General features: G+C 35.4%; 1 protein-coding gene across 2 annotated transcripts; it reads right to left on the bottom strand.

The window, feature by feature from the left end:
• Positions 1 to 4508: 4508 nt before the first annotated feature.
• Positions 4509 to 27455, bottom strand: LOC125661197 (calpain-5-like). Of its 2 annotated transcripts, XM_056147333.1 has the most exons (13): positions 27321 to 27455; positions 22992 to 23159; positions 18381 to 18512; positions 17562 to 17773; positions 16209 to 16398; positions 15723 to 15913; positions 14897 to 14974; positions 13825 to 14005; positions 13407 to 13529; positions 11910 to 12106; positions 9351 to 9472; positions 7253 to 7389; positions 4509 to 5688 (listed from the first exon to the last, which is right to left on the bottom strand). In XM_056147333.1, the coding sequence occupies exons 1-13, from the start codon at positions 27333 to 27335 to the stop codon at positions 5506 to 5508; spliced, it is 1929 nt and encodes a 642-aa protein (XP_056003308.1). In that variant the 5' UTR covers positions 27336 to 27455; the 3' UTR covers positions 4509 to 5505. The 2 variants fall into 2 exon arrangements, with proteins under 2 accessions (XP_056003308.1, XP_056003309.1); XM_056147334.1 differs by lacking the exons at positions 22992 to 23159; positions 27321 to 27455 and adding an exon at positions 18588 to 18606.
• Positions 27456 to 27978: the final 523 nt, after the last annotated feature.

Here is a 27978-nt window from a genome sequence, read left to right as displayed (position 1 = left end):
GATGGAAAATCATCTGAAGATCGAAGTTTTGAAGAAATTGAAATACTTTATTGAATATTAATCAATCTTATTTTCATTCTAAAATCATGTACTCAAAGGAATTTTCTTTCAATTACATATGTAAGTGCATTAAATTGAATTATTTTTCTATTTCTTACTTACATTTAAAACAGTTATGTTTGTCATTTTGTTTCTCAAAGTAGAAAATATTTTCATGTAGATTTTTCTTCCAAGATTATTATTCCTTAGATTTCAATTTAGAACATTCAAGTAAAAGAAAATAAGACTCTAAAAAAGGAGGTCTCCATGTGAATTGAGAGAAAGAAACGGAAATTATAAATTCTGTGGTGACATTAAATTTCATTTCATAATTTTGCCAGCTATAATAAGGTATGATATGAGATTCAGGGTGGTACATTTATGTGCATACATGTACCTTGTATCTCCAATTGAAAATTGATTGCTTTAAATCAATTTCAACATTATGAATATCCTACAAAAGTAAAACATAATGATTTTAAAGTTTAAAAAACACATTGTTTCACTCCTGAAACCTTGACCTCACATGGATATATATTGGTATTTAGTGTTGGTAGGTTTTGGTTCTTTTTGGGTGGATTTTGGATAATGTAGTGAATTTCAGTTAGTTGTAGCACAGTAACATGGAGTGAGCTTGCTTGCTTCCTGATATCTAGTCAATCACTTTTTAAGACATACATATTTTTCAAACTTGCATTGCACATATTTGTTTACATTTTTGGTAGGAGTGTTTTATATGCTCACTATATATGTCATCTTCATATATAGATGTGTAATTGTTTGCAAAAAGAGGAGACATCTAAATTCCTAATAAAAATGATAATTACATTTAAATCATAATTGTGCACTTCATGTACTTTTTACATGCAAAATCATTTCATATAATTATATGGTTTTTGTATTTTCTGTCCATATCTGTAAGTCTGTCTGTCACAAAGTCTTAAATTGTGCATTAAAATGCTTCTCCTCCTGTATGGATTATCTGATAAACTTGAAACTTTGTACAATGCATCATTGCCATTTGCAGATGTGCACATTGTTGGGAGAGGATTTATTGTTATCCTAAAAGTTATAGTGGTTCGATCCAAGAGGGATGCGGGTGTAAAATAGCTTGTGACCATTTCTCCTAGTTGCAAACATATTGCAGAGTCTTGAATTTTTATTTTTATTTTTTTTTTTTTAATACAATACTTCATTATCATTTAATGATGTCTAGATTTCTCTGACCCAGGAATCTAATATTTTCCTAAAATCTACAGTGGATCAAAAACAAGTATTTTAAGTGTTGTTTTTTTTTTTACCCTTTATTGAATAATCTTTGTAAAATTGCATGTGCAAAAGTAAAGATGCTTTGAAAATTCAATTACAAAATTAAACATTTCACTGGTTTGTTAAGGTACTCACTACACTAAAGCTTTATGACACTATGTTACAAGATGGCGATTTAAATGTTTTGGGAAAGTATTTGTATTGATCGATTTATTCGTCTATAACACCATAGCTAAGTGGTTAATTAATAAAGCATTGGGCAAGAGAGAGAGAGAGAGAGAGAGAGAGAGAGAGAGAGAGAGAGAGAGAGAGCATTGGGCTGGTGAACTACAGATCTTGAGCTCAAATCCACCAGTCTTTTGTTCATGTGTTGAAATAATATTTTTGAAAATCATGTTTTTATCCAAATTTGCATTTTTTGCTGTTTTTGGCATACACACTTATTGTATATCATCAGATCTTTTTTAAAATATTAAATCTATTTGTACTGATTTGAGAAACTATTTCCCGGTGTAGTGAGCTACCTTAAATGTAAACATAAAAAGACTCCAGTCTTTGTTTACATAACACAGAATGAAGGCTAAAATATTGTTTTTATTCCTGCATCCAGAAGGTTAAAATTTTGGCTGTGAACACAGATTCAGTTATACTTTTCATGTTTAACATTTAAAAAAATGAAAACAAAATTAAAAAAAAACAAACAAAAAAAACGTAAACGTCCTGTTTGAGAATTTTTCACTTGTATGGAGATGTCACCATTGCCAGTGAAGGGCTGCAACACTTAGGTCTATGCTCGGTGCTTATGCCCCTTTGAGCAGGGGTGGATTAATATTGTGTCACACATTTAGGTAATGTCATATAACTGTAAACAATGTCTCTAGAGGATTTGGGTGTTGCTCAACCGGAAATGTAATAAATGAATGCATAAGATTGGATCATACTTCTTTTTGGACTAGAACATCCAGGACTGAACTTTCTTAGGGTCGAGATGTCTGTTAACCGTTTATTCGTATTTACCTGTCAAAGTCTTTTTGACGCTTCAGGTATAGGAGAAAGTACTTTGACTTCAGAATGAATGTGATTGTCAGAGGGAGAATGATGGACCGAAGCATGCATTTTGTAAAATGATTCTTGTGTTGTTAAATCTTCGAGAATCTTGTTGGAGATGTCTGATTCGGTTCACGAAACAACTTAGCATCATCTAGCAGTAGCAGATTTCCCCGTAAGCACTTAATTAACACTAATTTTAATATATTGTAAACAAATTGTAACTGTAAGCCAGGCTATTCCAAAATTCCACAACATATCAGAGGAACCGGTAATTTAGCCTGTACATAATGATAAGAGTAGGGGTATATACCACACACCCCTAATAAAAGCACTGGGATTACTGAATCAGAATGACAATTGGGGTGGGGACGATAAAAGCAGAATTTTCGAATTATTTTGAAGCGAAGTTTTGAGTAAGAAATGGTGCCATTCCTTTTGGGTTATTTTTTTCATTGGGGATGGTACCATAGGGCCTACTATTATTATTACAGACAAAAATACCGGTTCCTGTGAATATTCACACCTGACGACCTGTAAAGGGTTGTAAATAGAGAATGTGAACAGCTGCATGTAAATAAGTTAGTGTTCTAACTGCATAATTTAATACCGTTCAATTTTATTCTAATATTTTTGTGATAGGGTTATATGTATACAATTGAAATTGCATGGGAAAGAGTTTAGTAATGCAGAGCTCTAATATAATTTAATTTCTCATGTTGTTTAGACATTTATCCATTAACACATGTATAGGGCTACATAATTTAGGAATGTAATTACTAGATATAAAGTTAATGTCATTCCTTAGCTTGCAAGTAAATTCTTAAGAATCATGACAAACAACACTCTTTAAGATACAATTTTCTGCTTTATTACTATATTCATGGGATAAAAGTCCCCATCCTGTGTTTTATTTGGGATATTTATTCCCATTCATGCTCAAATAGGATATTCACTGCCATTTCATGTTCATTATGGGACATTTCCTCCTATGGGACATTGTATCCCATTTTGAATTTAAATATGGGAGTTAAAATCCTATGGGAGAAATTATATTTTTTCTCCCATGGGATTTTTGGTAGGAGTGAAAATCCCCCAAGTGGGATTAAAAATCCCTCCAAAATCCCATGGGATTTTTTGATTTCAGGTGAAATATCTTAAAAACTACAATAGTTACAAGTGTAAATGTTGGTGCATGTCTTGTGGACATAAAATCCCATCTTTTTTTGTAAAGGGTTTATTTGTATCCTTAATAAAAGGGTTGGCGAAACTCCGGACTTTTGTCGTGTCCAGAGTTAAATGTCGCACTGTTCTATATAAATATGGGAAGATGACGATAGAGAAGCTGAAATCATCCCACATGTCATGAAGTTGATTTGTTAGTTTTATGTTAATGTCTACTTTCAATAAAATATCTTAGTATGAAGCAGAAGTAAACGACTCTGTGGTGTCTTTTATTTCGGGTTCAGTGATATATCGAATCGACATATGAATGAAAGTTACTATTGTAAATAGATAAAACGTCGTCAATATATCGAATCTAAGGCCACAGCAAGACATTTTTTTCTTCTCGCGTAGAAGTGTTTGAATAAATTCTGCTTCATATGAATATAGAAACAGGTCAGCTAACAAAGGATCACAATTCGTGCCCATGGGAATTCCAACAAACGGTTAGAAGACCTGATCACCTAAGATCACGAAGATATTGTCAATGCGGAAATCTAGCATATATTTTATTTCAACTTCAGAATACTTGTGCGTGGAATCAGAGTGTTGTTTAACAAATTAATTATTTGGATGACTGATCACTAGATATCAAGCAACTGTCTAGTCTTTAATTTATCGTGAGGAATGGTCGGGTAAAGTGTTGAAAAGTCATACGTTTTGATATTGTTGATTTGAGGAAAAAAAATCAATTTCAAGTTTACTAAAAATTCTCTAGAATTTTTTAGAACCGGCATTTGATTTACACCATTCTGGCATATGTAGTCGCACAGTAAGTTTGAAGTTTCTCCTTCACAGCTATTAATATATTCGTGAAGAGCAAAAATAGGGGCTTGGTAGAACACTTACTAGATCCAGCAATACATTTTTGTTTGTAAGGATTGTTATGTAGTTTAGGAATACAGTAAAGGTATGTATCATGTCCACGGTAATTGCTTCGGATGTTTTATTTTAACACTAAGAAAATTTCAAAATGTCCATAAATTAGAATGGAAGAAAAGTACAAAATATCGATCTTTTACATGAATCCTCTGATATTCTTCAAACAACATAAGGATGATTACACATCTAACAAGAGTATGAAATTACTAGTATCATATAATCATTTATAACAACTATGTATACGTCAACAATTGTATTCTTGTCTAAAAAAAAAAAAAACCCAACAAAATAAATAAATTAGTCAAAAATACTGTTAATAAAGTTAGTTCTCTCGTTAAAAGATGGATATTCTAATTTATCTGACAATATCAAACACTATGTTTGCTTTAACAAATTGGTTGTAGGACGGTTTGTCATATATGGTGGTGATGTTTAAATCACGTCCTTAACAAATGAGTAAACAGTGTTAAAACATCAATTTCATGGAGAGACAACTAAGTGTAGATTACTGTTTGAGAGATCCATAGACATATCACAGTATAGAAAACGATTGAAACCAAATACGTTGATTAGAAATATCTTCCATTTGGAGAGGATAACAGTCATATACATAAAATGGATCTCGAAACCTCCACACAGTTGCAGAGTTTGTAAACAAGGGACGGATATATCGTATATCACAGACATGCTTCAACAAATGAGACAAAATAATTGTAAAACTCTGAAACAACATCTAGAAAACTGTATATACAATGTAAAAGGAGTTATCTAAAGAATATCACAAAGTTACCTTAAATAACATGTTATAGACTTTCTTTTCTTCTGCATACAATATCGGAATTGAGATAATTCGTCAAAATAACACGGCACGTCACAAAGTCTTCTCTTTCATCACATAACTAAGGGGGGTTCAAAACGAATACTGATCAGTCACCATGTTAAAAACATAAACAGCTGCTTAACGAGCTGCTGGCCTTAACGTGTTTGTAAGATGAGTTGATAGATCGCACAGAAAGGAGCGCCTCGATCAGAGTCACTGAGAAGTTACAGGTACTGCAGATCGTTACTGGAACAAATGTGAATTTTCATTTTCCCGGGTTTTTCCATGGCGGCCTCCTTCTTCCTTCCGAACAGACTCAGTTCTTTATTGATCCCGTCCTCGTTTCCGTTCTCCTCTATCTTGGCCTCGGCGATGTAATCATCGACCAATGTGTTGCAATTCCAAACCTAGTAAAGACGAAAACATGTTATGATACATATTCATGAGTATTTAGTGCATATTTCTGGAGTTCTTTCAAGGAATTTACTTTTATATATGATATTATGCGAATATTAATCCACAAGACATCTCTTTCTATGTATGTTTATCACGGCAGTATACATAAAACTAATTTGGACGGCTTTCTTCATAGTACCCTTAAATCATGCTTCAAAAATAAACATATATCTAGTGTATAAGTGTATGAGAGGTGAAGATAACGAACAGTGATCAATTTCATAACTCCTATAAGCAATACAAAATAGAGAGTTGGACAAACACGGACCTATATGGATATACCAGAGGTGGGATCAGGTGCCTAGGAGGAGTAAGCATCCCCTGTCGGGTGGTCACACCCGCCATGAGCCTTATATCTTGATAAGGTAAACGGAATTATCCGTAGTCAAAAATAGTGAGTATGATAAAATCTATCTTCTGGAAAGCTCTTTTTTCCTACGAAAGTTGTTGAATTTTTCCAGAAGATGTCTGAATTTCTCTCAATATGTTTGATATCCACACAATTTTTTTTTGGATATCTCCATATCCAGACACTGTCTTTAATATCCAGAAAATGTGTATGATATCCACATTATGGGTGCAATATCCACAAAATATATTTTTATATTCAAAGAATGTATTCAGATGTCAACACAACACCAAGAAGATCTAACATTGTCATCCCTTATAGCACCATAGTCTGGTACAACATGTAGAATGTTGTGGGGCTTTTTTACTTCGAGTATCTTTCACTCATGCACTGACTTCATTGCAAAGCGCGTGCGCCACCAATATGTAAGGTGTCAGTATATAGTGTTTTATCACTAGCCTACCAAGACGGGTTGTATGTAGTACCCTATCAATGGGCTATCGTGACTAATTGTATATATTGTCCGACCAACTAGTCATCATTACTGACTATATATTGCGTTAACAATAGTCGTGACTGGTTGTATATAGTGCCCTACAAATATTCTATATTGACTGATTGTGTGTATTGCACCAACAATATCCCATATTGACTGATTGTATGTAATGCCCTACCAGTAGTCTATCATGGCTGGTTGTATGTATTGCCCTACCAGTATTCTATACTGACTGATTGTATATAGTGCCCTACTAAAAGTCTATGTTGACTCGTGATATATATTGCCCTGCCAATAGGCTATCGTGACTGGGTTATATGCAGAATGTAAAAAGATCGCATTTGAACCCAATGTTTCAATACCAGTTTCATGTTCCATTATCAATGGAACGAACTTGTTCCATATTTTCAAAGGATGCTTCATAGAGAGTAACGTAGTTCGCGTTGTTGTATCAGCTGTTACAAATTGTTAGTTTCATTCATATTTACATATATGGTATATCAAATCAAAACAGCAGATACAAATACCAAAATTCTTCACAGAAATAAATTTTAATCCTAGTGTTAGTCCCATAAATATATAAAAGCATTTTTGTAATTCTAGAACAATTGTTTTCAATTACACCTGGATGAGCATCACGTAAGTCAATGATTTGGGACGTTCGATTTACCTCTACTATGATTGGAACATCCGGTTTCTTTCTGTAAAAGGTAGCCTTGGTTCCGAAAGATGGGTTCTTATTGTTGCCAATCGTTGCACTTTGAACTTTTTCTCCTTCACAAATGATTTTCACGTACGGGTCCATTGCTAAGGATTATTAATCAAAAACAATTTAAAGATATAATATTGTGAATTGAATTACTGACAAAACATTAACTGTGAACAAAGTTATTCAACATTAGAATAAAAAGTAAAACAAGAGACCCACAGGCCTTATGGACCAACGGAGTATTGGTTAAATGTATCACTAATGCCAGGGGCTATGGAATCCTATTCTGCATATCTAAACTAACTTCTAATATTTAACGATATTATAAAACAAGATGTGTTCTTAAAACTTAAATGCTCTCGAAAGAGCCTATACTGATGAAAGGCTTTACATAATATGATACATGTAACTTAACACGATATGACCAATTTGGACCTGTCCTAGAGTAAAAAGCCTAAGGTTGCAAAATTCATAATTTGGTACATCCTTTCCTGATTTTCCTAAATATGCAGTTAGTTTTATACTATAACAGCTAAAATAAAGAAGTTTTTCAAATAATAGACAATAATCACTATGATTTTGGCCCCACCCTGATACCAAAACCGTTACCCCCTGGGATCATGAAATTTACATTTTTGGTAAACGTCGACCTACTCCTTCTAAATATCTATTTAGTTTCAGTAACATTAAAGAAGTATTATTTAAATGTTTTTACACATTTATATCATGTAATCCTTAATCTTGGCCCCACCTTGGGGTCATAACCTCTACCCCAGGGGTCATAAAATTTCCACTTTTTTGTAGAGACCTTCTTACTCTACATCGATATATATTTAATTTCTTACACATGTGCTACTGTAGAGAAGAGTTTTGAAAATTCATTAAGTTTGGTAGCCCCCCCCCCCCCCCCCAAGGTCCCAGGGGTGCAGGAGTCCTGAAATTTGTCCTTCTTATCCAAAAGAAGCTTCATACCAAATATGAAAGGAAGTGGAACTTATCAAGAAGTTAAAAATGTCTATTAGTCACACATTCAATAACTGACCAGGGTCATAAAATTCACAATTGTGGTACGGGCCTTCCTGCTCCACATCACTATGTATTCAATTTTTCTTACATATCTGTGGTTGTAGAGAATAATTTTTTGAAAATTCATAAATATTTGGCAGTTGGCGGTCCCTTAAGGGTGCATGAGTTCTGAAATTTACAAATTATGTCCCCCTTTCCTAAATATGACTCATACCAAATTTGAAAAGCATTGGAATGGCAGTTATCAAGAAAAAGTTGGAAAATATTCAATTGTTAACACACGACGGATGACGCCGGACGACAACCAACTGTAATTCACTACGGCAACCTAAAAACGACTACCACATGGTAGTACTGAATCTGTCTTTGCATCAAAGCTAGGCACAATAAAGTAAAAGTGGTACAAACTATCATGTCATATTAAAGTTAATATTCATGAAAAAATAAGAATAACTAACAGTGATCAATCTCATAATTCCTATAAAAATACACAATTATGAGTAGGGAAAATATGGACCCCTGGACATACCAAAGGTGGGATCAGGTATCTAGTAGGAGTAAACATCCCCTGTTAACCGAAAACACCCGTTCTGTGCCCTATATCTTAATTGGGCAAACACAGTAATCCGTAGTCAAATCAGGGTATAAAGTACGACTTAAAAATCGGTATGAAACACGTCAGAGAGCATTTAACTCAATGATAGGTTGTATTGACAAACTAGATCGTTATTACGACCATGGAAGTTGTAAGAATCAGGCTCAATATTTACGTCGCTTTAATTTACGTAGACCGTTTAAGTCATATTGAAATTCATTAACTCTTTTCAACGATTCCAATATTTGTATAAATCACTTTAACCCATTTTTAAAATATGCTGAGAATAAATGAAATTCAAATTACCAAAGAATCGCAAAACGGAATGTTGTAACAGTTTGCAAAATACACTTGGGTACACCACTTACTTTTGACTTTTGATACACTTGGGTACACCACTTACTTTTGACTTTTGATACACTTGGGTACACCACTTACTTTTGACTTTTGATTTGGGAGGGATCTCCAGTTCTGAACAACTCTCAATGGTCACCGTAGAGACCAGCACAAAGTTTGCAGTGCAAGGACAGCCATTGGACGGGCATTCCATTGTCAACTCCCTAATAAAATTCCATATAAAATAATGCATTCCATTTCTGTTTACGTTTATTATTATTGATCCAGGCAAACTTCAAGATTACGTTTACATGTCATCGTTATGTAGGCGAGAAAAGCTTTGTAATAGCCAACATTCATTATACAAGGAATCATATGCATATTCATATGTGGCATAAGAAACAAATACGGGTCAGTAGATAGGAAATAATAATTGGACTTCAACTAGCATGCTTGTGCAATTGACCTTGTTCGTGTATTTTGTGCAATATACATTCACCAAAAGATTTAAGTGGTTGCATGACATTTGATCGAACTCCGACAAGACCCCCAAAAGCAAGATATACTCCTGTATGATTTTGAAGTTCCTTTAAGGAGGTATAACACAGCTGGGAAATCTGATATTGGTGGAAAATGGAGAGTATTTGAAATTGATATCAGTTTAGCTTATCTAGGTTTTGAAAATGTAGTTTTATAAAAGAGTAATCTGGAAAAAAAATATTAAAACTACAATTAAATCTACAAATCAGCAGTTCACATATTAACCTACTGAGCTACCCATAGCAGCAAGGCAATCAGATTCAAAATTTCTTATATTTTCATTCATGTTTCAAAAGAGAATCAAACGTTATTCCTCCTTAAACGGTCTGAGATATAAAGAATGATACCGAGTGCTTTAAACGATACCTACAAACAATGACCTACCCGGATATATTCTTTACATGCACGGTGACATGATTCAAATTCAGATGTGATAAATATGACTAAGTTTTGACAAGCACTTACAGTTTGCACTAGAGGGTAGACAAGTTTGATTTTGTCTTTATCCACAGGAGAAGTGACTGACATATATGTTCGATTTTAAAATCCTACTAACGTGTTAGGGCGGAGTCTATGATCAGTAAAAAAAAAAAATAGATGTCTAAAGTGAAAATATCTCTAAATTGATTTGTCTTTCAATTATCAGTATTCAAAAAACAAAATCAATTGTTTAAAAAAATATCTTCTATCAAAACTGCTTTGTCCTTATTATTTATTTGACAAAGTTATTATTTCATTGATTGACAAAGTTTAATTTCATCATTTTTGTCCCGTGGGGATATGGGTTAGATTAGGTCCACGGTATCCCTTGCTTGTTCTAATAGGCGACTAAATGGGGCGGCCCTTTGGATGAGACCGCAAAAATCGAGGCCCCGTGTCGTAGCAGGTGTTGTACGATAAAGACATACCTGCTCAAAGGCCGTAAGCGCCGAGTATAGGCCTATAGTTCGCAGCCCTTCACCGGCAATAGTGACGTCTCCATGAGTGAAAAATAGCGGAACGTATAACAATACACAATCAACCATCACATTTTACCAAAGGTGCACTTTGAATGACTGTCCTTGGTGTTGCCTTTTCGGGTTACCTACACAATTCACCCTGACATTGCTTACATGGTATCCAACGTGGATAAATCTTTTGAATTTTCTACAGCTTGTCATAACCGAAAAGTGATTTAAATTTGTCTCACTATAAACGTCTCGAGATTACTCCGCCCTACCATTACTCCGCCTTACCAAGTTAGAGGAATATTTGAACCTATGGGCAATAAATATTGAAGGAAACGATGTGCAAGGAATTCTTTTACAGACACCTCCATAGACATCTGTATGTCAGGGAAAGACATCACCATGTAATTTTTTTTTTAAATCCATCGCCATAAAAAGAAAAGTATGAGGAGATGAAGGAAGTTTGAAATTGTCATTTTGACTGATACTGTAAACGTGGAAATTTACGCGTGGAGATTATATACACTAGATAGTAAATACAGGATTACAAGATTTTCGTGTAATTTACCCTCACGCATAATATTCCCATAGTTAAGCAATTTATTAGTTAAAGATACTTACATCGCGAAATTAAACAACGCGCGTATGGTTTCCTAAGGAAATACTTGTAATTAACAACACGCGAAAATATCCACGTTTACAGTACTGTATTCTTCAACATCGAAGATGTTTTCAGAATCTACATTGCATTCTAGTCCGTATGTGCATTTTTAAAATCGATAGTCATTTTGATTTTTCCATGATATAGTTACCAATTTGAATGTATTAATACTGGTTTTAAGATAAATTAAAAATAAAAACTTTTTTCTTATGTTATTCAACGTAACTGATATATCTGAATATAAATAAAAACCTACCTGGAACTGTCGGCATTAAATTAATTCAAAATAAAACATGACTATTTCGTATATTGTTTATATGACACTTACACCATACTAGATTTATACAGAAAATATGGTATTTTTTGTTGTTGAGAAATTAAGTATACAATTTCAAAGATATAAAGAAAAGTTGTCTTTATGAAATAAACGAATATATATCATTTACAAATGCAATAACATTTTAATGACGTCATAAGGAATGTATATAGGCGCACCACTATGCATGACCTTACCTAGCTCCGGAGCTACTTCCGGTATAAAGTCGGAGCATAAATGGTCCCAACTCTTCCGAACTCGTCGTGGTAGGTACCACCACGTAGCGGCCTTTCTGCAGAATCATAATGCCAAAGACGCTGCGGGATTTAGAGTACTCCGAACTGAATACCCTTTCTCCCACTAAATGTACCCTGAATCTTCTGTTTTCTTCCACCTGAAAAGATGGTGATGATCAACATAGTATAAAGGTGTTTTGTACGTGCAATTTTACATTTCTTTACAAACAACATGAGAGTGAGCATGATGCAACATACATCTTGTTATGAGAAAGAAGCGTTGAAGGTCTATCATATTTACAGATAATTGCTTTAATGACACGGCATGTATACATTGTTTTGGAAGACAGGTTCCTATATATTCAATAAACCATTTTCTATCGTGTAAACTCATTATTCAGTCAAGTGAATCTTTGCTCTTGCTTTTCGAGAGCCGACACGTCATTTTTACGGTTTTGGATTTTTCTTTTTATCCGTGTTTTCTGCTTGAAATCTTGCAACATTTTCTAATATACTGAGTAATCATTTAAATTCGTGAGGGCCAATTTTCGTGGATTGCAAATATTTTACAGTTTTGTTCAGATGTAATATCGTGGATGTGGTTGACGTACATTGAACATTGAACCATGAAGTGGTGGAAATAACGAACAGTGAACAATCTCACAACTCCTATAAGGAATACAAAATATACTTGGGCAAACATGTATACACATTAGTATTTCGGTGAAAGGTAAAGATAACGAACAGTGATCGATCTCATAACTCCTACAAGCAATACAAAATAGATAGTTGGGCAAACACGGACCCCTGGACACACCAGAGGTGGGACCAGGTGCCTAGGAGGAGCAAGTAACCCTTGTCGACTGGTCTAGAATTATTTGGATTGGGATATTCTCGAACATTTACCGATCTAAATTCAACGATTCTACAACATGCTAATATTCCTGTATGAATGGTGAAGATAACGAACAGTGATCAATCTCAGAACTCCTATAAGCAATACAAAATACATTGTAATGTATATAGCTCTGTTGTTTTCATTTTTTACTTTATAGGCAAAGCCTTCATTACTATTATTGTCATGTTAATAAGTGACAATATATTTATTCAATGTGTTTTCTGTCATGACTAAGGCCTGGCATACAACGAACATGAGAAACAAAAAAATGTGTTTGGGGGTCATATCGTGTATAATGTTTATGAAATGTGTAAAATAACCATCTTCTCTGATTTACCGCCTTTTATGGAATTCTATTATGATATAATTGTCAGAAAAAGCGGGTGTGACCGATCAACAGGGGATGCTTATTCCTCCTAGACACATGATCTCACCTTTGGTGTCACCTGGTTTCGTGTTTGCTCTACCCGTAATTTCGTATTCTTTATAAGATTATTGAAATTGATCATTGTTCATTATCGTCACTTGCTAATATTATTGTATGACATATTAGATGTAACCTTCATGATATGGAATCCTATAGTGTTGAGCTGGATCCCAAGCGACTGACGTCCAGGTTTGATGTCGTGCTGTTCCAGTGACACCATCACACGATCAGAGGCAGCACTGATGTCAAACACATACTGTAAATAAAAACACATACTGCAGAAAGACAATTGGGGTCATCAACAAATAAAAACACATACTGCAAAGAAGGACAATTAAATGTCATGAAAATTACAATTGTTAAAAGTAAATAACTATCTATGACATCAACATTTGCAACAACCATCTTTCTGGACTACGAATTGTGTTTCAAATATAACTATTTTATTCTGATCGTTTTTAAATCATAACTGTACACAACTGAAAGTGAAAATGTGTTCACCTTGAAATATAAATTATAGCAGTTGGTCAAGATTTCAAAATATTGTGTACCTGCGGGTTGCTCAGGAAAGTAGGTGAGTCGTAGTCGTTTCCGCCATTTCTCCCGGACACTGTCCATTCTGCGTGAAATAGGGCCTCACTCCACGACTTCTTGATACTAATAATACTGGTATTGACGAAGTGGCAGATGTCGATGTTGGTGAATATGTTCATGAAATCCTCGAAAGACATCCTACAATGGATTATAGTATCGCGTTATAACATCCACACATGTGTCCCATACTGTAGTGTTGTTGGTTATTCACCATTGTGAGGTACAACATTCCAAATGATGATTTGGTTACTGTATTCAATATAAGGAATTCCGAGAATTAGATTTTTCTTCTTCTTTTAAAAAAAAACCCTTCGTTTTTCAACCCCAAATTGGTTCACAGGATGAAAATTGTAAAACCTTGTTGTACATGTATAGGACCCCACCAATTACCTTCCAAAAGATGATTTTGCTACTGTGTAAAATAGAAGAGGAGTTCTGGCAACCAGGATTTTTGGTTTTAAAAAGCGTCTTTCCTTATCCCTATTTGTCCCCTAGGATGAAAATGGCGATTCCGAAACCTTGTAAGAGGAGTTCTTGGAACAAGGTCTTTTTTAAAAATAAAACTTTTTCGAACCCCTCTTGGCTCCCAGGGTGAAAATGAAAATTATTGCACATCTACAAGGCACCACCAATCATCTTCCAAACGATGACTGGCCTATTGCATATAATGTACGTGCATACTAAGACGTTCTGGGAACCAGGTGTTTTTTATTTGATAAACCATTAGTGTTTTAGCCCCCAGGGTTAAATTGAAAATTCTGAAACCTTATCGCTCAGCTGCAGAACACCACCTATCATATTCCAAAAGATTAATTGGCTACTGTTTAATATAAAAGAGGAGTTTGAGGAAGAAGAACGTGTGACGGACGGACCAGGGTAACATTAAAATACCCTAATTCTATTTGGATAGTGTGGGTATAATAATAAAAATGACAGGAACAAACGCATGGATAAAGATTGTAATATTACTGACAAGGTAAGAAAAAGATTTAAAGTACACCTCGCGTTATCGTTGAAATTTCAACGTACCAGAATTCGCCCTCCTGTACGAATTTCAGGCCCATCTTCTCCCATTCCGTTTTGTTGACTTTGGACCATTCAGGAGAACTAAATAAAAAGAAGTTAATACAAACATCATTCTTTATCAATAGTATACATGTACATACTTCATTGGAGGTCGACATGGGGTTATGATGATCCATTCAAAGAACCGTCATCCAATAATGCAAACATACATGTGAGGTTAATGTTTCCAAATATTGACCGTATATTGAATATCATCACCGCCATGTTACACAATGTATACATATTGTGAATATGGTTGTCTTCACAATATACCGATAGCGGTTTTTTCAGCGGGGTGCTAAATTTGGCTTATTATAGCGGTTAGATAAGTTTTCGACAAAAGTTCACTCTCAGTACTTGCAAGAGAGATAACACTTCCTTCTCCGCCAAAATTTATTCCGCTAAAATTATTAGTATACCTTTGAGCCAGCAAATCGACAAATATTAGACCCGCGGAAAAAAACTCGCTGTACGGTACTTAGTCTAGTATTTCTTAATTTGACGTGCAGATTTTGACTGTCATGTCACATGCAACAAAGCCCCTGTCTGTGGCGTTAGAAATTGCACGTTGACGTCACTTTCCGCCTCCATAGTAGTGCGCCGATATTGCAATTCTACTAACACAACTTCAAACAAGTTAATATCAATGATGCACCCTACTCAGAAATCGTCAATCATTCCAATACATTAAGCCCGTCAGAATATAATTAACATATCACGGAAATTTCAATTCAATTTCAAGATCACAAATCAACACTGTATAAAGAGACAACGGACAACCGGAACTCACTCGTCTGACCAAGATCCGTTCCACTCCTTGGTTCCCCAGGGATTGGCCAGTCTGACCATCATCAACTTGCTATTTCCCACCGCACCCTGGAGCTTCTTCTCCACTTTGATTTCCAGTACCTTGGTCACATTGTAGCCGTGTCCTAGGATCAGACCGTTCGGAAGCTCTTTGCCTACCTCGGTTCTTTGGCACTACATGGAAACAAGAAACAATGATGAGCATACTTTCATAAATGAAATTCTTTTCCATAAAAGGCATAGTGTTTTGTATGATAATGTATATGCTTCAAATCAAGTATTTTGTTACATTTATAATTTAATTTTGAAATAAATGGAAACTAATTTTGATATTTTGATTATTTATCACCTTTCTTTTCTTATTATCTGTCATATATTTCGTATTTATCTTCCATTTTCTCTCTCATTTAACGTTAGGTGTACAAGCTGTCTTTAGATTCGCTTCTCTACAGGCGTTTTATCAGCCTACCTCGATATTACAGTTCATGAGGGCAGAATTCTCATTAGACTCCCTCAGTTTATGAAACAACTGCTCGACGATCTTGGTGTCATTCAGATCAAGTCTGGTTAAGAGCAGTTTTTCGGCCACGCCCCCAGTGAAATCCACCAATGCATCAGCTGCCCGGCCGTCATTCAGCGATTCATAGTCTCCGTATAACCTGTAGTCAGCAAAAAGAGGACCAGTTTACTGTGTTGTGAACTCATTTTGATTCAATTGAGACAATTGCCAGTGACAGGATTATTCATACAATCTCGCCCAAGACCTGTTTCACTAATCATTTTGTGAAATAAACAGAATTTTAATGGAGTGTCAATTCTGTATCTTCTGTTTACATGTATCTGTGTTTTCCTTATCATTTGTTGCAATAATGGTTTCTGTACAACGTTAAGTTAAGTACACTTGTCCTTGTGATGGTTACTCAGTGTTTAACCATAAGCTCCTTAATGACGTAATTCAAGTCTTAATTTTTATTCTGCACAACACAAAACAACACCAATCACATTTATACCTAGAGAATTTTATTGAAAATTGTAATAAAAAAAACACAAGAGTACCGCAAACGGTACATAACACGCCTGTGAAATGCTTACATAGGGTGTTTTTCTTGTGCTATAATTTGTATAACTTTGCTTCAGGTAGTATCAACGGCCATCATGAGGCTGTGACAAACTTTCATATGAACAAAGGGTCTTAGCTTAAAAATCTAGATTTCCTCAAAATGAACAAAGTTCAACAACCTGTAATTTTTTTCAAAAATGGAAGAAAATCAAAATCCTTCCCCAGATTCACATCTTCAATACCCATACAAACACTCCACAAAATAAGATGCTCCTCACTTGAAAACTGTGGGAAGAGTTGGGCGGACAAATTATGTACCCTCCATAGAATATTAATCTTCAACAACCTGTAATTTTCTCAAAATTGTAGAAAATCAAAATCCATCCCACATGCACATCTTCAATACCCATACAAACACTCCACGAAATAAGAAGGCTTTCACTTGAAAACTGTGGGAGGAGTAGGGCGGACAAATTATGTACCCGTCATATAATAATTATTTCCAAATAAAGGGGCAAAACTCCTGGAAATAAGCATGATCTAGAATGACCCACAAAGAAGCTACACAGCAAGTTTCAGCATGATATGTGAAAGGGAAATGAAATTATAAAGAGAAAACCCCAAACGGACGGACAGATGGGCGTACAGACATCGCTGTGCCATAATACGTCTCGTCTAAAGACGAGCGTATAATGACAAAGATTCGTTAATCACAACACATAGTGTATCAATTTATCCCTGCTTTAACATAGTCCCACTTACTTAGCGTATGCCTTCTCGAGAAGAGCGCTCCAGAATTCGTTTCGGGACTTGGAGTGACAGAAGATCAGCTTTCCGTTTTTGGTCGGCAGACGATCGTCCACTACAATGTCCACCCACTCCCCAAACCTCCAGAAGTGAAAGTGGAAGGCCCCGCTGTACTTGTTCTTCTCCGCGCGCTCATCCCACTCCTGCTCTTTGATATTTGGTATCACCTGCCACAGATAATGAAACGGCTGGTTTGTTGTATGTTATCTAACATCCCGCTTAAGAATCTTTCACTCAGGTGGAGATGTCACCATTGCCGGTGATTTGGCAACCCTTTCCCGGCAATGGTGAAGTCTCCATATGGGTACAGAATTCTCGAGTGGGACGTCAAACAATATACAATGACTAAATCTATCTAACCTGGATCCCCATGTTGCACAGTGTGTAGACAGGATTCTATTTTAAAATTATGTAGAATTTGTGCACCCGCATACGAAAATCGCATTATGTAGTACTTAGTCTGCCTGTCCGTCTGTTAACTTGTATTTTGCAAGAAAGAGCCTATGTATTTCGTGAACTATGTCAAAATCATAGAAACTGACAATCACAATTTCAATGTCAAGATCAAATTGATCACGAAATTGTCGTGTTCGATACATGTTTCATATATTCATGTTACAATTTCTGATCTGATGTATAAACGGTGCGTAACGTCCCCTTCTGACAGTCTGAATTTCACCTTGAGTAAGGTCAGATCAAAATATAATTCATTGGAACAAGGGACAATGATTAATATCATGATTTTACTTGTATCTTATTTGAAGAAAAACGAACCTTGTCGAACATCTTTTTCTCCAGCGCCAGACTTGCGCATGCAGTGACAAACCACGTGTTTCCAAGTTCTCCTTGATTAAGGTCATCGCAGCTGACCCCTTCCACCACCAGCTTAGGGACCTTGCACAGCTCCTAGAACGATTTTGAGATATGTGAAACATACGAAAGGTGAATATATATCCCAACAAATTGGATCCTGATAAATACTCTATGTCTTCAGATAAATCGTCCGTGGCATATCCTGTTTCAAAGTGTTGTGGGCGTGTGTGTGTTTGGTGGGTGGTGAAGGAGGCGAACTGTAAACACATATACATGTAATGCTAAACATATCACGCATGATATTTCGTATATTTTACATATATGATATATAAGATATATTTAGACACCTTATTTATAAATGACATGGCGGAGTTAAGATAGACATCCAGTCCAAGACCCTTTCCCTGCCCGTGGATATTTGGAAAATCATATCAATGACATGTCTATCTCGACATGACAGTTTGCAATACATCATATAGATTTCGCCACACAAACTCCTGGATCCGTCCTCCGGTAACACCCATGTTTGATATATAAACATCCGATATCGTAATGACAACAGCAGATTTAAGTACCATTAAGGATGGGTGAGTTTAAGTGTTCGGAGGCGACCTCAGCATTGTTTTCGTTACACCGTCCCAGATTCAAACATTTAAACTTGACATTTCGCCTACTTCTAGAGAAATTGACAACTTCTCGTGTTCTGGTCTGTTTAAACAGGTATCCTAAATGTTATTTAAGTCATTTCGTTTACACACGGTCCACATTATGTCGATCTACTTTATTTGATTGCTCTATTTATCAGAGATGAGATACTTGGATTTATGAGACCTCACATTCATGAAATATAAATAATATCCCTGAATGAAATCCGCACCGTGCGCCTTAAACTAGTGTTCTCAGACCCGTCCACTCATTGTCACTGTGAGGCCTCGGGCTGTTTGTAATTCTCGTTAAAAAAAAGAATGTTGAATTAGAACGTCGGATTATCGGTCATTGTGTAGCTATTTATATTTACATGTCCATTGTTAAGGACGCGTAGCCATTATCTAAACATTGATCATGTCAAATCTATTTAATCATATGGGTATGCTAATTTCTAAAAGAAATATGCCTTCCATTTCCGTCTCCGACAATCATATTTGATACAAATTAAATGAATACACAACTTCACTGTAAAATAACAACGGACATCCCATACTTTCAATACTGCTTGCCAATCTCCGGGGTTTTTTTTGTTTCTTTCTACCACACTCCAAGGGTCAAAACTGTCTCGGTGCTGCTAATTTTCGCACTGATGAAATATTTCTACTGCAGCCATCGTTATACAAAATTCACTAATCATGCAGAATTGCCTGTCACTGTTATCTGTCGACCCACAAAAACTATTTTTAAAATAACACTAAAAGTAACAGTTGCCATGAATTTTGCGTAAATTCCGCATAATTCTAAAAATGTCCTAATAATATCAATTAGGAAATTTTGGTGAAATTATTATTTATTTATTTCATATTGTTTAACGTCCCTCTTGTGAATTTTTCACCCACACGGAGACATCACTATTGCCGATGGAGGGCTGCGAAATTTGGGTGTATGCTCGGCGCCCAGGGCCTTTGAGCAGGGATGGATCTTTATTGTGTCAACCTGCTGTGAAACGAGGCCTCGTTTTGTAGTCTCATCTGTGAAGCTTTTCTAATAAAAATATGAAAGTTGTAATGAATATATAGTGAAATTCAAAAGTGAAGAGATACTTTTGATCCTTATGTGTATGAAGACCTTCAATGTGTTCCCACTACCAGTTAAATGCGTGCCAAATTTTTTTCCCATTGACCACATAATTTCAATTGCTCTATTTGAATCTTGTATATTTAATCAAACAAACTTAGTTCTGCACCAAACAAATCGATAAATTGTTAAGGTAGAAAGACACTCAATCAATGGATGGCTTTGAGAGCATGCATTAAGTAAATATATCGGCTCCGATCAAATAGGATATACACCGGAAATTAATGTGTGGAGTTGATAAAGTTGACGGATATGGCTTTTGATCATTTTTATCAGCACATCTTGTGTAAGCAAAATGTCGTGTTATTCAACATTTGACATTTAAAAATTTACAAACAGAAAGTTCGCCGTGTCTGTTAATTATCAGTAGCTCTAGTAACGATACACGAAAGGCGAACATGTTTACTTATGTCCATCAAAAGTGTTTGTAAAGCAATCCGGGAAATGTTTCGAATTTGACTCTAGTTTTAATATAACTAAAACAAGTGCTAGCCATGAGTGGATCATCCTTTAAATGAGAGGGAGAAAATAACTATCCAAACATTTCTCATTTTTAAAATCTAGCGAGAATAAACAAAGTTTTCCAAAACCAGGGTGTGGGTTGAAAATATCACTTTTTGATAATATTACGATCTGTGGACAATCTCGCTTTAATGTAAAATATAATATTCGACGTCCTGCACATGCGTGTCGCCTTGTGCATTGGTCATGCATTCACCTAATGTGGCTACAGCGTCTGTCTGGGCTGGAATTTACCCCCCCCCCCCCACCTCTCACAAAGTTGGCAAAATCCTGGTACGACACATCCTGATTTTCATACTTCGTCACAAAGTCGGGGGTCTCCCGGTGTATCTAGAACTATTAATCAGCCGTAAGCTTGCATATATACGTGTTATACTCTCGTGTAGCAACGCGATATTACCACCGGTCCCTTCCGGTCTTCACAGCAGTCGCGTGTTGTGTTCTACGATTTTAGAGCGGATGTTTCGTCCGATGTCAATACCAGTATAGTTTTCCCAGTGTGGTCGCTGTAGATGTCTCATGAGTTCAAGATTACGACCCTAGGTAGCAGGGGACAGTTTCGCACTATAGGCCCGGTCAACTTTTTCAAAAAATGGAAATACCCCGTATTTGAAGTGATATTACATGTGTAAAAATGTATACAATAATTGTAGGATGCATGTCAAATGTAGCTGAGTGCTTGTAAGAATGTTGATATACAACATGTAGGTATCACCATGATTCCTAGCATATAGATGGGTGCAAATACGAAACTAAGACACGTGGTCAGTTGCTGAAGAAATTCCGGTGAAAACATGCAAGGTCTGTAGCTGTGAGGGAAGGTGGATGGCCCCATATGAGAGGTAGATTTTTGAGAAGGGCAGATAGGGTTCTTGATTGTGCACAGTGTCTAAATCCCCATGTTTGGTACTGTGATGGTGTGGGGGTGGTACGGATTAGCCCAAATGAGGGAAAATCAAAGCAAAAAAGGGGAACCTGTTCAGAGCATGTTTTGTGCACCAGCACCAGTATTTATAGATTACATGTAATTTAGGGTCATAATTTATTAACTACACTAATATGAAATACAAGTATTGACATAAAAGGGAAATGTGATTTTTCATTAGTCTGTCATAATCTGACTTTGGTGTATACCCCCTATCCACATGTTTCAAAAGCAAAGAAACTGTCCCCTGCCACCCTAACAATGTGCTAGTATTACTACATCACGTGACGCTGTAATCTATCAGTGATCTTGATGCGTAAAGTTCAAAACTCGCTGTCATGATGTAATAGCAGTTATACAACGCTTACAATAATAACTACTTTCACCAAATAACACACCACGTGCAGATACAATAAACAAGTCTTTTCAGATTTATATTTCATCGTATGGGCTTCGAACGGATACTATCGAACGGATGTTTGCAAAATCATCATGTGGTGCAATAAAGGGATGCAGACCAGTACTTCACAATTATTCTGCGGTATACCAGAGAATTGTACAGAAAATTTTATAATTATCCTGCTGTAAACTAGCGAATTGTACATAAAATTTTATAATTATCCTGCGGAATAACGGCGGATTGCACAGACAATTTTATAATTATCCTGCGGAATAACGGCGGATTGCACAGACAATTTTATAATTATCCTGCGGAATAACGGCGGATTGCACAGACAATTTTATAATTATCCTGCGGAATAACGGCGGATTGCACAGACAATTTTATAATTATCCTGCGGAATAACGGCGGATTGCACAGACAATTTTATAATTATCCTATGATATAACAGAGAACTGTACAAAACATTTTATAATTATCATACAATGTATGGTATAGAAGCGGATTGTACACAGGCATCATAAAAGGATCCCGTGATTCCATGGATATTACAGAAAATTAAAATACATTAAACAATACGTCATATACAGCAGGTTCTAAAACACACCTGCTGAAATAAAACGATATTTTCAATTCCATTAATTTATCGCAAAGAAGTTTAGGATTTATGTAACTGAAAGAAAATGACATTAAAAATTTCAGAGGGTGACGTCACAAACACTTTACCGGAAGTCCGTGTGATGCTCGTTTGAAAACGTTGGTACATGCCTTTCTGTGAAAATCGTCAGTAAATTTAGTTGGCTTTCAATATTGTAATAACATTGAATGGAGAGGTTGGCACTTTAAGGCTTTTGAGCCACGTATTACATAGATACATTCTCTTCAGCCTATATGTCCCTCTTCAATGTTCATAAAATGTAAATATAGAAAATAACTTTACCTTGGGTCGTTTCCATTCTATTTCAGTGTCTATTTTGGAGTAGAATATTGATTTATTATTTGCCGGGAATTCGGGGTCTTCAAATAAGGTTCCTTTACTTAGACAGTCGCTCCGTATGGAGGAGTATTTCTGCGTTTTAAATGCCGTAGGCATGATGCTAGTCCAAGTCTGCAAAGAAAAGAAAAACCACTTTAGGACTTCTTTTTAAAATAATATGAATAAATAAGTAAATACAAGGGATCTCTAACAGTCCGTTGTCATTCTCTGAAGCAAGCGTTTGTAGTGTAGATTGTGGTCATCCCAGGGTCTCCCACAAAACCGGGGGAAAGATAACTGTTCTAGAATTGGCTTATTACACTAATTTTATTGATCGTCAAATATTTACATTCCCACTGTTTTTGCCTTTGATATCTTTAGACATTGCGATGACAGCCATTTTCTGATGAACGTGCTGCAGTTGTTAACAACGTGTGTCTTGTTAAACGCAGTACGTCTATTTAATAAATATAACAATAATAATGATTGGTTTTATACAGCGCTTTTTCCAGCGTATGCTGCTCAAAGCGCTTTACAACACATTTTAACGGGTCATACTTCATGAAGCGCTTACGCAATACACACCCTCGTGCATTTTCAAAAAAAATTAATACAGAGTACATTTTTAACATATAATTACATTGGTATAGGTGGTGCATACGAAGAAAAAATACAACACGATTTACATGTAGTTATTCCAGTTAATTTCATCTTGAGTGAAAATATATAGTACCTATCGGATGGCGACGGGTTCACGCGAATTTGGCCTAAATATACATACTTATTTACCGGTGTAATAAGGAGATGTTTTGCACTGAGTGGTGAGTCAATAAAGGGTTTGAAATAATTAACATTTTATAAATATGGTATTTGGGTTGTTTAAAAGCGAAATTGTCAAATCAACCGCAACTCATGTGAACAGAAAAACCTAGTGAGAATGGTGTTTCTGCTTTTAATTTGAAGAACCCTTGCACTAATTCAAAATTTAGAAGGTTTTATTGATTTATAGTACTATAATGCATTCTTTCTAATTGAAATTGTTCATTTCATAAATAATGTAGCAAATCCTTGCCCTATTTCGTTCTTTATATTGTCATGGTCGGGATCGAATGTTACATGTATTTATTATAAATCCATCAATGTTTCGGTTTTTTTTTACACTGTTGATTTCACAGAGTGTGATCCGATCTTCCGAATTATCGCACTGGTTTTCTGATTCCGTATCAGTATCTTCTGCAAATGATGACGTCCCCCCTTTTTTTTGTGGATAATTTGGATTACATTTATTATCTTATAAACGTGAATTTTAAAATGCATAAGGGGGTATATAATAAATTTATTATTACAACAGTAACTTGGTCCGAAGAGTTGGATCACGTCTCGTTGACAGGCGCGGATCATCATATCAAACTTGACGTTTCGCGTCTCGTGTGATCTGATGATCCGCGACTGTCAACTCGACGTGATCCGACTCTTCCGACCAAGTTACTGTAGTAAATAATAAATAATAAAGCCATAAACTTTATAATTTTATATGCTAAACAATACATATTTATCTGTTTAATGCAGAATAAAGAACCAAATCTTGTTAGATTACTATGTCACTTAAAGTTTAAATATCATGTAGAGAAATATGCTGCAATTCAAGCATTTAATATACATAACTTTGATAAAATATGGATGAAGTGGGAAAATATTTTTGCAATTGATTAATTATTACTACATGTACTTGTCATTAGTACATGTATTATTGTTATTATTATTACTTTCACTATTGTACAGCAAGTAACCTAAACCACAGGGAGATGTATGCATGTATGAAAGGTATGTTTGTGTAAGTGTTTGATGTATTGTATGAAACCAAAAAAATAAATAAATTATAAAAAAAAAAAAAGTTACTGTAGTAATGATATTTTTTATATATCAGCCGCGTATTTGGTTGCAGAACTGTAGCTCTCTGAAAAAAAATATTGTGACGGAACAGAGAGATACAGATCCACCCCTTATAAAAACCTTCGAATTAACCAGACTACCTAATATGGCTACGTCAACAAACGAAATCATTAGAAGCTGTAGGTTCTCGGGTTGTGTGGGGCTTTAATGAATATTTGAAGGTATGTTTGGACACAAGTATAGTAGGAAAATATGTTTGGATTTTTATAAATATTAAATTTATGAGACAGCAATACAGAAATACAACGATATCAGGCCTCAACCGTGCCCAGGTGTTTCGTTTTTTGTTTTTTTTTTTTTTTTTTTTTGTGTGTGTGCCGTAAATCGAAGGTTTTTATAAGGGGTGGATCTGTATCTCTCTGTTCCGTCACAATATTTTTTCAGAGAGCTACAGTTTTGCAGCTACCGCATATTCAGGGGTTATCTACCAAAGTTTAAGTTAAAGTCCACGGTTATTTACGTACATGTACACATTATAAAAAAACAATAGTACAAAATATGAAATGATATCGATGTACATGTAAGTAAAAGTGTCACATTTCATAAATCATTCTACCTACACTTTGGAAAGAAAAGAAAAAAATAATATGATTCATATCTAGGGTCGCGATTGAGATATATAGAAAAATTATCTCCCTTGGACGAACTCTTCCGAGACACAGTATGATGTGTGATTTGTGAGTATTTTGGAGATATACTTCAAATTTATGTTCTTTTAAAGTTCTAGACTTCCCAATTCAAACTTTCTGTATCAAAATATTGGTTTTAGATTTATGTGGCATCGCTACATGACTCGCAATGCAATGCAGTTAGATCACTATGGTAAAATCGATGAATACATTAAAGAATTGAATTCTAATTAGATGGGGATAAATTGATCTTTTGACCTGATTATCCTGACCTAATGACCTGTATCATTCTCAATTCACTCTTGTCTTCCTAAGACTAAAGTTAACAGATATCAAAAAGTTCTTTCAATACGATGTTTGACCTTGACCTTTTCGACTAGACTCTTCCTTACAAGCTTCATTGTTAGATCCGATTCGTATTTGTCAATTTGAGATCAGATTATCTTCAATACGTTGTAGTGACCTAGAAATCCGATCTTAATACACTACAAATAATAACCATCTTTAGTAATAAAGCTTATATTTGGAGGTAATTAAGCATTATTTAGAACTAAGGTCTTACAGACAGAGAGACTGACTTAATAGTTCCCGATGTCGCTAAAGCAGAGGTAAAACTTGTATCGCCACTGAATGAAGGTTTAAAACACGGTGACAGGGTGTTGCGCATGTACTTATTCACTCAATGTCGCATTTCCGGGACACCGTCACTGTCATGATGTGAGTACTACGTAGACAATGTGAGTACTGAAAAGTTATATTTGGTATTGTGCGAGTACATTAGATATACAATTAGTACTACCCGGTATATCGTCGGTGTGAGCACAAGTTCCTATTTGCGAGAACGCTGTGTACGTTCATTCCTTGTATAAAGTAAATTGATATGGTGTTACAAATTTAATTTACAAAACATAGAATTCAGTCTACTCTTACAATTTATGGTGCGCAGGCTGTAGAGCAGAGCTATATAATGGGAAAGGTAAAAAGGAAGGAGATAGACAGGGGTGCGAAAGGGGTTTAGAGGGGTCTCCCCCTCCCCACTATCCATTTCAGAATTTAAACGTTACCGGTAGGAGTGCTTATATCCACTGTTATGGACGCCGACAAGTGTGTATTGGCCGGACAACATAACGCCGGCTAATGATGGTAACTGTTCATATGATTACATTATCGTGAATTTGAACAAAACTTGAAAGGATTTCGTTGAATCTGTACAGGCAGTTTCTCAGCTGCATTTAAACATATTTAAAAATATACTTTTTCGTCAGGCACTCTGTTCGAAATCTATACATAAATTTATCATGAGAGTGGTATGAAAAATTAAGAAAGACTACATTGTACTTTCTTTGAAATATTTACATGTAAACAAAGGTGTTCACTTTTTATGGTGTTCAATGTTAACATAGCGCGTGTAGTTAAAATCGCCTTGATTTACATAATTACTTCTCTTTTCTATAATACCACCCCACCCCAGATATTAATAACATTGAATACTGCGGGTTTTCATGGCAGTTGATAACTGATTTTCTGCAGAGAATCACACAAGGAAAGTTTCTTTCACAATTAGCTTTAGACCATTGCTGATTCTATTGGTAACCCGGTAGGACTACTAGTCATCGATTGTGAAATAGCCTCGTGTGGATTTCACTTCTGATTGAGTTGTAAATTTGAAATTCACATGCACACACATCAGTACAATTCCTTCGTTACTTACTTCTTTTATCGGCATTGTGTTTTTGTCTGTGAATATCTACTCCTCAAAATGTATTACTCCCAAAACTTTCACGTATACAGTATTTTCGGCACAGACCTGAACTTCGTTTCCACCATTGTCGAAAGCCAATACTCGTAATTACGTTTACAGGGTTATTTTCAAACAATATCGGCATGAAATAATCGTTTAATTCTTTTTGAACCGTGCTAGTTTTTAAATGTATGGAAAGTGTGTATTTAAAATGACAAAGAGACACGGTTGGAGTGGTCTGATTGAGGCCTTTATGCTATTTTGTACAGTGTACACACATATTGGCTATTTCGTTTTTACTAATCCAAGTCTATAAATCCGGGTAATTTGTAGTACTTAGATGTTTACGCAAGACAAGATATCGTTGCACAATCAGGTACTATTAGTGAGTTCCCGGATTTACAGTGAAGATGTGTTTACTGTCAAATTCACCATAATTCAGAAATTAACACAATACTGTCATTTTGGTGTTGAAAATATTTGTTGCAAATTTGTGATTTACTATTTAATGACAAAAAATACGTTTTATAGACTTTTGTGATTAATACAGTGTATTTGTTTTAGAAAACCTATGCAGAGCCTCTGAATGAAGCAAAATTTACATTATTGTCTTCCCGTACAAAAATTT

The sequence above is a fragment of the Ostrea edulis genome, chromosome 8 (genome assembly GCF_947568905.1).
Source record: "Ostrea edulis chromosome 8, xbOstEdul1.1, whole genome shotgun sequence".
NCBI lineage: Eukaryota > Metazoa > Mollusca > Bivalvia > Ostreida > Ostreidae > Ostrea > Ostrea edulis.
The sequence above is the reverse complement of the archived record's forward strand: the minus strand, read 5'-3'. Positions and strand labels throughout refer to the sequence as shown.

Coding starts and splice junctions, on each gene's coding strand:
- LOC125661197 (XM_056147333.1), bottom strand. Junction 15,914..16,208: donor TCATGAACTGTAATATCGAG/GTAGGCTGATAA, acceptor GTTTCCATGTAG/TGCCAAAGAACCGAGGTAGG. Junction 14,975..15,722: donor AACGGATCTTGGTCAGACGA/GTGAGTTCCGGT, acceptor CTTTTTATTTAG/TTCTCCTGAATGGTCCAAAG.